This window comes from Argopecten irradians, chromosome 1 (assembly GCF_041381155.1).
Source record: "Argopecten irradians isolate NY chromosome 1, Ai_NY, whole genome shotgun sequence".
Classification (NCBI taxonomy): Eukaryota; Metazoa; Mollusca; class Bivalvia; order Pectinida; family Pectinidae; genus Argopecten; species Argopecten irradians.
Window position 1 is genome coordinate 19476514 of NC_091134.1, and position 11360 is coordinate 19487873.

At 31.6% G+C, this 11360-nt stretch overlaps 1 protein-coding gene across 1 annotated transcript; it reads right to left on the reverse strand.

Moving 5' to 3' along the window:
- Positions 1–1416: 1416 nt before the first annotated feature.
- LOC138319902 (uncharacterized) lies at positions 1417–8894 on the reverse strand. The gene is made up of 4 exons (XM_069263021.1): positions 8821–8894; positions 7700–8269; positions 6426–6542; positions 1417–5867 (listed from the first exon to the last, which is right to left on the reverse strand). The coding sequence occupies exons 2-4, from the start codon at positions 8186–8188 to the stop codon at positions 5328–5330; spliced, it is 1146 nt and encodes a 381-aa protein (XP_069119122.1). The 5' UTR covers positions 8189–8269; positions 8821–8894; the 3' UTR covers positions 1417–5327.
- Positions 8895–11360: the final 2466 nt, after the last annotated feature.

The following is an 11360-nucleotide window of genomic DNA, read 5'->3' on the forward strand; positions in this document are numbered from 1 at the left end:
ATGTATCTGTCAGAATGTCATTAATTTGTAGTCGGTGCTTGAGAAATTTTAAAGATACAAAATAATGTAGTTTCTGCTGTGGTTTAGCATATATGCATATACAACCAATGTTAGTGTTGTGAAAATGTTTCGGCAAGACAGAAATGTTTTTTTTTTTTATTCATTTAAATGACTTTGGCATAATCTAAAGGTCACTGAAATGAAATACAAGACTATGTTGAATAGGGCCATGTGAATCCACAATGCACATAGCAATCCTATTTACTATATGATAGGATCTTTTGAATCATATATGATATCAAGGCATCTTTGTTCAGATTCTCAGATTCAGTCATTTATTGATTAATAAACAAACAGCAGCTACATAATATTAATTCTCTAGGCCTCTTCAATATTGACATTGTGAAGCCAGAATGGACCAAGTACCACAGAACAAGCTTGTTTGCTTATATCAAGTAATAAAAATGATAATAATGGACGCAGGCACAATGCCTATATATCCAGATCGCTAATCATATTATATATCCCGACCATGAATTAGTTCATTACTATCTATCTTATGATTAAAGTAACATTCGGGTTGCCCCTGATGCTTATCCAAGCAAGATACAATTGTTTTTATTGATGGTGACGTAACGACGGCTTCCGGAAGAGAGTTCCAGGGATTGATTAACCTCTAATTAAATGAATACTTTCTCAATTTTAGACGACTGTCGTTTTGATAATGTCAAAGGGTGGCTCCTAGTTCTAATAGCTTATTTGGTTTCAAAATTTCTTATTCTACATTATTGATGTCCAAGTAAGAGATTTTAGTGTTGTAGTACTTGTACTGATCGACTTGTTACAGATAGTAACAATATCTAATATATTGTAAAGCATCTTTCTTGTCCAGACCCTATGATTAGCTAGCCTCATACCAGCTATATATATAAGCACTCTCTTTTAAGTAACAATTTGTACATATAACATCATTGTTCAAATCTTTTATACCTTTGGTCATAATTTAATTTCATATGTTACACTCATTTCTATTGGTTAAATGTTTGAGGTTATTTTCTCATAGACCGAAAGAATTGTACATCAAGTATTATGACGTCATATATACAAAACAGTTTCACAGAGAATTTTAAAAGTGGCAAAGTCATTGGCAAAACTGAATTATTAGATAAGATATCACTGCACCACAACACAATTTGTTTAATTGCAAAAGTAAGTAAAATCACGGAAATTTATGCCTAATTAGTACCTGAGTGAGTTATCTGAATTAACATATAAGCATTATTCTCAATATCTTTTGGGATTATGAAGTCATAGACAAAAAACGGACGGACATTGATTATGACTTCATAACCCCAAAAAATATTGAGAATAATGCTTAAATACATTAAATGTCTAAACAAATAAACAAATGAAAAATAAGATTCATTATTATTTTATTACACAAATTTCAATCATCAATACAAACTGTTATCATTACTTATCACCCCAAATCTTGTCTAATAGTGTTTTGTAGGACACATACATGGCTGTAATTTCTGTGTGAATTTCAAAGTGCAAGAAATAATAACAAAAGTATATGGTATACATGTACTATCTTTAGACTATTTGATGAGCTGTTAACTAAAACCTTATAAGAACAGAAAACAGACTAAACAGAAGAATGCTAACCACTTTCCCAATGGGAGATAACTCCATGTTTATCAAGTTACCGATAGTGTCTAATGTAGAATGAAATTACTACTATCTATCCATTTCAGTTTTAAATTCTATGGTAAAACAAATCTCATTTAGAATGTGCCACAGCTATTGCCTGTTCAATGCAGATAACCTTTTTTTATTAATCAGTCTTTCATTTGATTCAATATTATAAACGAAAGCTTATTTACCAAAAGAACGTAAGAGTGGGAATGTAAAAAATAATGTGTTTATATAGCTGAAGAACACCACATACAGCTACATTCAAATGTTCGGATTCCAGCGTAATCTAAATATCTTAAATCTCCTTTAATCATATACAGTAAATATGTATCTAACATGCATCAAAAATACATACAACTTGCCTTGCTAAATACGTGTATATTTAATATAATACTGCCTTAGGAGTTCATAAAGTTGTATTACATTGTGATTATTGTTTACTTTTAAGAGTGTATCTGTTATCGGAATACGAATATTTTTAATATCAAGACAATGTCTATAATGAACCATATCAATAAAGCTCGGGTAAAGCATTAAGCAGTTTTGTTAAAAATGCACTTTGCAAACAGCAATAATTAACAAATAAATGATCCATTTGATTGACATTTTACATTGTATCAAAATCTATATGGTGGAGGAGGGAAGAATATATACCTGATAGAATCTATAAGTTGATACAATTGTAGCTTGTATCACTGTTGTAATTTCTATCCCCTTTGCAAAAGATTCTCTGTGAAAATCATTGATTTATTTCAACCAGTTGACCGTTTGTATCTCTAACTATAAGTTCTAGTTCTAGGAGACTTTGGTTTAAACTTAAGACGCTAATCATTTACATGGAGAGGCATATGCCTCAATAATCCACGTAACTGGTACATTTTGACAGAAGAGTAAAGTAGGCAATTTTTTTTGTAAATTAATGTATGCCTGCAGGATTTCATGTCAAACAGGCCATTCAGCATACATAGCACAAGTTTATGTGCTCAAAACACCACATGAAATACAGCAACTTTAATACACATATATTTTGTTCAGAAAATGTGTGTCTAAACTGGTCATAACTAGACATGCAACAGATACAACAATTCATAACAGGTGGAAGGGAAAGAAACTTACTTCTGACACAAAACATTCTCCTCACACGTCAAAGCAAACAAAATAACTATACCCGGTTCATATATTTATAAAATCAACAAGCCAACATTTAGAGAGGCGATAAACAAAACCCAAAATGTGACATTAGTATGGAACCATAAATCACAGGTACACATATAATCATATCAATACCTTATTCTCATGAGTTTTCTTTTTTCATTGGCAAGTGCTATTAAATTCTAACTGAACACAATCAAATATTGTAATAATATTAATATACATAGTAATTACAGATTTGCATTGAGAGACTGTTTGTCAAACTAAATAAAATTAATACCATGACAAAATATTTTGCATTGAAAGTGTTTGCCAATTTCTAACTAAAAATATTACTATGACAAGACATTATTCCTGATTGACTCCGACTTTTTCCCAATGAAGTTTAAAATGTGACATGACAGTTTTAACAACAAAGGAATAAAAGGTAATTTTTTTAACCTGAAGCATGTGTTTGTTCAGATTTGCTTATTTTACACCAAAAGTAACGTTGACGTATATGAAAACAGACATTCCTGTTCCTCATGATCAAGCAGTGGTGGTTTAAGTACGTAAACTACATGTATGTACCTAAATAATTCCTAAATCTTCTATAGTGTAATTTAATCCATGTCTTGGGCCCTACATTAAAAACTATAAAAACCAGACACAAGACATTTATATATATTAACAAGACTATCAATAATGAATGTTTAATGTTACAGTAAAAATACATTATGTAAAACGATCAAATCTACTTCTAATAACATTAACCCGATTTATTTCCGATCAACAATGTTGAAATAAAATGAAAATTACATCAAACATAAACTTTTGATTAGCAAGTAAAGGTGACCATGAGGGAAAATGTAGAATGTATGGTATAGATATACCCGGGTACAGAGCCTTGCACTATCCTAAAGTGTACACATTGATATCTCTACAGCACAGAGGTGTTGTTCATGATCAGTGTATACTATTTGGCGAGACAGGCATTTCAAAGCTTCTGACTGTACAAGCATTTACTGCATTATAATATAAGCTACAGTCTGACTGTACAAGCATTTACTGCATTATAATATAAGCTACAGTAATTTCAACTTGAGATAAATGCTCTTTGCCTAACCAATAATAATAATACATGTATAATTTATCCTATTAATATCTAAAGTCATTAACTCTTTCACCCCTGAAATTTCATAATGGACTGGTCTAGTCTTTGATTTAGAAGAGCCTAAATGTGTCTTCAGGGATGAATGCGTTAAATGCTGAAAGTTCCATCCTGACCGGCTGAACTCTTCACATTATTATTATATAAATTCTAATACACACCTTGCTGATACATGAAGTCCCTGGGTTTGGTGACTGAAGTAGCTCTGACTAAAATAATTATCCTAGCATCAAATGATCGACTACATCTATCTATTTCTAAGATAGGACTAATGTAGTGTAAAATGAGGAAATGATGCAATGGATCAAAGGAAGTTTTCGAAAAAAAACTAGATATAAAATCAAAACTTTTTCACATCATAAAAACAAAACATTTGATTTCAAAAAACATTCTATACCACTATACCTACAATACTGATACTATTGTAAAAAGGAACCCCAATCTAATGTGAAATCTAATGTAATGATAGACAAGTATTTATTTCAAATGTTTTACACGCGTATACACAAATTCTACACACGCTTAGAGTTTTAATATTTGATTCAATCTTTAATAAAGATTTATCTGTTACATTTATCCATCTGTATTTTGTGGTTTAATTTTAAGATTCCCTTTACCATTAAATCACGGGCAAATGCTAGAATTTGACACAATGACAAAATAGCTCACCAAGAAAATCTGACATCACTAGGTGTGGAATGTTAAAATCTCGAATGATGACTGTTGGGTACCTAATCCATTTTGCAACATTTGTCCCAATTTATATGAACTAAGATTAATGCTACGTGTGTGTTTCTTCCGTTTACTTATCTGAGTAATATCTGCTAGGATTGAAGAGTCTGGTCATGCACTGACATAAACCTCTAAAAATAAAGTTGCCATGTATGTATTTGTACAGTATATGCTCTTAAATCTAAACTTGTTATGTGGGGAAATCTAAAATCAGTGTGAAGACAATTACTTTAAATAATAATCCATGATAATGCCCATTTCTCATAATTTTCCAAACCTCAAATTTGTAGTTTGCATTGAATGTGTCTATATATTCTTTTGATCTGGGCTAGCATATCAGTAATATAACAGTACTTCGTATCTAAGTTAATTAATCTCAAACTATATGAAAGTGTTCCTCTATTACTTGCAAAATAAATCCTAAATCATTTGAATATAAATTAAATGAAAGCAGTGGAAATACAATGTTAGCACTTATTGACAATGTAGAAATTTAAACCATTATCCTTCATGTAACAAAATGATACACAGAATATGTCAACCATAAATTACTTTGCTCGATTTTTAAAATAAATACCACTGCAGTCTGGCCAACTTATCTAATCTGTGTTAATTTGTCTCTGGTAACATAGCGCGGATAGGTGGAGTTCCCACTATGCTCCATAACTAAAACTCCAAAAATCTCCTCTTCCACTTCATATGGTGACTCGGAAAATTCAAACATCAATCCTAAAATAACATTCAAGGCTGCCATATCATACTTGTGACAGCCCATATACCTAAATCGTGGCTTGAGATCATAGTTACAGCCAAAGTTTTGAGCACCTGTAGGATTGATACACTCTTCTGTTAAAGCACATTTGACCCAGGGCAGCATTAAATCCTGTCGTATCTTTGCTGTGTTATAAATAATCAACTGGTTGGCCTTTGCTGCCCGTAGAAAGTAGTAGTTATCCTGCTTGGTTTTGAAATATTTGAACATCTTCGGGTGGATAAGAGCGGATGCCGGTTCCTGTATGGTCCAAGCTGCGATTCCTTCTTTCTGTGCCTGTACCAGTACCTTGTTCAGCTTACTAGTCGTAAAGTGTTCTGGCGGCTCCAGCCATATCACAGCTCCATACTCCTTCAGTGTCTCCTACAATATCAGTTCTCACTTTTAACCATTTTTTCAAGTGCAAACATTGCAATATGAAAATATCAAAGTTTTTCTTTAATTTATTTATAAAGCTATTAAATTTTAATTCATTTTCACATTAGTCAAGCCCATCTACCTTAACCTTGGCTTGACAAATTACTGAAATATACCCAAAACTATTTCAATGTAATTTACCAAAATATATATCTCGATTTAATATCTTCTGGAAGGATTACAGATAAACCAAATATATTTTACTTTTAATTTCATAATTTTTGGAGCCGATGCATTAAAGCTGCTACACCGCCGACAAATGGTAATTTTCACCTACTGGTATTTAAAACAGTAGCAGACGAATTAGTATTTTTCTTCAGTAACAAAAGTTACTTACTTTACACCATCACCACGATTGAAAAGTTTGAGCTTCTTTTTTTACTTCAATAATGCATATGAAAGTACTTAAAATAATAAATTGCATCCTGAAAAAAAATTGGACAAAAGATTGAGATACTGATTGCACAGACAACAGATGGAAAACAAAACATTTTATATACATACCTGTATGGCCAGGGGTCTGTAACTCTTTGTGTCTAGGTATCTGATGTGTGAAGGAAACTTATCTAATGGAAACACTTTTAGAGAGCAGGTCCTTGTCTTGTTACAGAACTTCACCATCTGTAGATATAGAGACTGTACATATGTAAGGTAATATCAAAATAGTCTAAACAGCATCACTAGCCCATACAATATATTTATATGTTGTCTCTAGTAATAGTTCTAGCATAATAATAGAGACAAAAATAAGGTATAGCATAAAAAATCTTATCATTTTTCACTTCACTCTCAAATAATTTTTCATAAATTAACAAGAAAGACTTATAATCATGTTTTCCTTACACAATGATTGAAAAAACTCATGGTAGGCACAAAAATGAAATGTAGCTAGGTAATAATGTAAGTTTATAATTATTTATGTAGTGTATATCAATGGTGGATCCAAAGAACCATCTTGGGGAATTGAAGTTTCCGAATACCTATCAAAATTTCTATGAGTGTAAAAATAGAGGAAATGGCAAAAATACAAGATTTTTATTTATTTTGAATTCTTAGAAAGAGTTTGTTTCCTGAAGCCTAAAAAATCTCTTGATTGACTACATGTACTATGTATCTATTAATCATGCAAGTGTGGTAGCTGCAATATTGTAACTCAAAAGACTTAAAGACAGATAATGGTGTCATCTTTAGAGCTACAATTGGTGCATATTACTGCTAATGGAGCAAAGTAATGATTATGCAAACCATTATAAAACGCCTCTTTGCATTTTATCGTACTTGTTTGATATCGATTACCTACTAGGGAATCAAACTGAACTACATAAAATATCAAATCTCATTGAGGCATTATTTTTTTACATAATAAATATGGAGGTCTATCTGTAGAAAATTTATATGGAAAGTCCACAAATTGTGAATTTGATGTCTTGCGAGCGGTGCGGTAGATATTAAGAATGGTAGTTATGTTTGTTTTCGACAAAAATAATATGCGAATGCATGTATACGCATAAAATAATTGGAAACCTACACAAAAAAGTATAGAAAACTATGCCAGAGTGATTTTTGGAGGCAGTGCTCCACTACGACACATAGGGACCAATTTGTACCCGTCCGAAAGGTATAGTAGGCCAGGTACGTATATTCGTTCTAGCCAGTGTGGGTGTACAGTGTATAGATCTATAACACAGTCACACGTTCCCTGTAATAGTGGTTTGGTATTAAAGAACACTACCTGTATTTAGCCAGCATAACTATCATTCTAGAAAAAAATAATATACCTGTTGAGATTCTGATGAACTTATTCCAAGATCGTAGATCAGAATTTTGTTTTGAGGAAGCATTTTTTGTGTTGATTTTACAAACTTCAGAGTTTCTTCATAGTGACCTGGCAGAACTGAAGTTCCAATTATTGGTGTTTCTTTAAAATCATCACCAACCACTTTAGCATCCTTGTCATAAAATCCAAGTTGATCCAGGTAGACATGGTCCACTTTGAATTCTTCTTCGTTTGAGGTTCTTATGTTCGTTGGAATATTTTTGATGTTGTTGATCTGTTTGTGGGTTTGAGACACTATGGTATGGAGATTCGGAGAAGGGTTGGTTAGAAGCCATATTGAGGTGGAAGTAGCAGCTATGAAAAGGAGACATATGTAGAAATTCTTGGTCTTCATTTGGTCGCTAAAACTAAAACTTTTCCACTTTGGAAGCACTTCACTAAGAAATTGAGTCACTTGGCCGATAAATGGGTTTTTCGAATTCACCATCATCTAACCCATGTTGTCATGTATGGTATTTTCATTTTGTCACTATGAAAACAGTTCAAACAGTCATGATCAGCAACTGTTAATCTAATAAAAGAAATATGTAAATTTAAAACAACAAGAACATGCAAGTACACATGTATAAATTATGAATATGTAGTTATAAACAAGAAATCGTTAAATTACTATCTAATTAGCTTCGTTATTTTTAAAAATATCGTGCAATATACAAAAAACAACACTCACTTACATTTTACATTCGTAATACATTTTGACCCCACCCCCTAAAAAATTACACAAGCATAATTACAATTCATCACGTGCATCATTAATTTCAAAACTGTGACCGGTAGGCTTAATCGTAATCGGTCTGTATCATATCATTGGTTAATATGTCTAAATAGTACTTGTAAATCCTCCTATCTAAAACCATGTGTTATGACGTTTACCTATATTCATTTTCCAGTCTGACAACAGTGCTAAATGTAACACATCATTGAACATAATCTGTCAAACTCCTATTTCATTTCAACTAATAATTTGGCCATATTTGCAGGAAAATTACATACAGTTTGTAGTTATTTCGAAATGACTTTTAATAAATAGACAACTTTTATTCTTAGATTTACGATACATACCATTAATCCGCTAAATACTCCTTACAATCTACGAAAACCAACAAGTCGATGGTGGCGGACATCTTGCCGGTGTCTACGGAAAATATTACTTCCGTTTAAATTGCTCCGAAAAGGTGGTGTCAAGCTAATGTTAAAAATCCCATAGAAACTGCCCACAGCCCAATTTTCTTGAAACTTTGCATATTGAAAATGTCCCTTTAAAATGACACTTCTTTATTCTTTTGTGATTTTAAAAAGGCCCAAAGGGCCTGAATTCTTTGTAGTCATTTTCATTAAAACTACCTGCACAAACATGCCAAAAAAGGTTAAGCTTAGCCTTTGTTAAATATTCTACATTTTTTATTCATAAATCATTTGAGTAGATTGTATACTTTATATTTAAGTCATTTCTTTTAGAAATTTTGTTTGAAATAATATTTTTTACGAAAAAGTAACACTTTTTACAAAAAACGAAAACGAAACATTGCTCTGTTACTGGTTTTGTCCATAATTTTACCCCCATTTAAAAATACTCGAGCTCCCATGACATTTTCTGTCTATGTGTAAATTAGGTTAAAAATTAAAATCCGGGAAAACTGTTTTTGAGTGACTTAAAGATAGAGAGTGCATGTAGCAACGGACCACATCTTTGTTAGTATACCTAGTTATACATTTCTTGTTTATGATTCCAGAGTCCGATATACGTGAAAATCTATGTCAAGCCAAGTTACTTTTTATTCTTTTATTCCGATATCGGAATTGAATTTCCGATATCAGAAATTCATTTCCGATATCGGAATTAGAATTCTCGATATCAGAAATTCAATTCCGATATCGGAAATTCTAAGTCTGATATCGGAATCAGGACAAAAATTCTTGATATCAGAAATTCTACTTCCGATATCGGAAATTCTAATTCCGATATCGAAAATTCTAATTCCGATATCGGGAATTAGAAAACATATCCGATATGGGAAATTCAATTTCCGATATAGGAAATTCAATTCCCGATATCGGCAATTCTCTCTACTCATTATTTGCATTGCAGATTATACTTCATTTCCGATATCGGAAATTGAATTCTCGATATCGGAAATAGAATTACCCATATCAGAATTTGTTTTCTTATTTCCGATATGGGAATTAGAATTTCCGATATCGAAATTAGAATTTCCGATATCAAAAATTAATATGAATTCCCGATATCGGAAATTATTTCTCGATATCGGAAATTGAATTCCCGATATCGGAAATTAGAATTTCTGATATCGGAAATTGAATTTCTGATATCGGAAATTAGAATTCCCGATATCGGAAATTGGAATAAAAAGTAACTTGGCTTGCCATAAAAATCAGTGTACAGAAATAATTTTTATAGCTAAATATCATGGTAACACCTTTTAAAATATTGGTTGCCATGGTAACAAAACGGAGTCCTCTGATTGGCTGAAATTTAAATGATGTCAGAATTATAGTGAAAATTGGTAAATAGAGGTTACGAGGTATGCTGAATAACATGGTAACACTTTCAAAAAGATGGGTTGCCATGGAAACAAAATGGAGGCCTCTGATTGGTTGAAATTTAGATTGTCAGATTTAAAGATTTTTCACTACTAAAAACAGGAGCAGACGATTTAGTATTTTCTTCAAATACAAAAGTTACTTACTTTACACCATTACCACCATTGAAAAGTTTGAGCTTCTAATTTTACTTCAAGTTAAAAATATGAAAAATAATTAATTGCATCCCGAAAAAATTCCCTGACACTAAATCCTATATGGAATGCACTACTGAATGCGCATGCACCAAAGGCAATATAAATTATTTTATATTATTTTTTGTGTTAATTAGACTATCATATACACGATTAAACACCAATTGTTGTTAAAATGATGAATATCATTTATGCTCTGTCGGCGGTGGAACATCTTTAAGTGAAAATTGGTATATATGGGTTATGAAATATGCTGAATAACATGCAATCCCTTTTTAAAAGATTGTTTGCCACGGAAACAAAATGGAGGTCTCTGATTGGTTGAAATTTATATATTATTAGATATTACTGAAAATTGGTAGAAATGGATTATGGGGTATGCCAAATGAGATAGTGACAGTTTTAAACACATTGTTGCCACTGTTTCGAAATAAAGGCCGTCTGATTGCTCAAAAATAATATTGTAGTCTTTGTGGTGCTGGCATTATTTTTAAATAATACATATTTTATTTGAAAATCAAATGTAACTCTGTTTCCCTCTTTAATCATTTTTAATTCAATTTAAGATAGTTTCTATCTACATAAGAGAGATGGATAATCTTAATTTGTATCTTTTGAGTTTAAGATGCTGACGAAAATACATTTCTTTCCAATAATTATTGATTTCTGATACGAAAAGAGAAACTATTTGTTTCACCCAAGAGCATATATCTAGTTGTTAGGCTTTTTATACTGTTAGGGAAGATGCATGAATAGAAATGCAATAATTTTAAAGTACATATGTTAGTTAACAAAAAATTCTATCTCTAACGGTTGTTTTATTATGGTGTTTATGATCAATTTTAA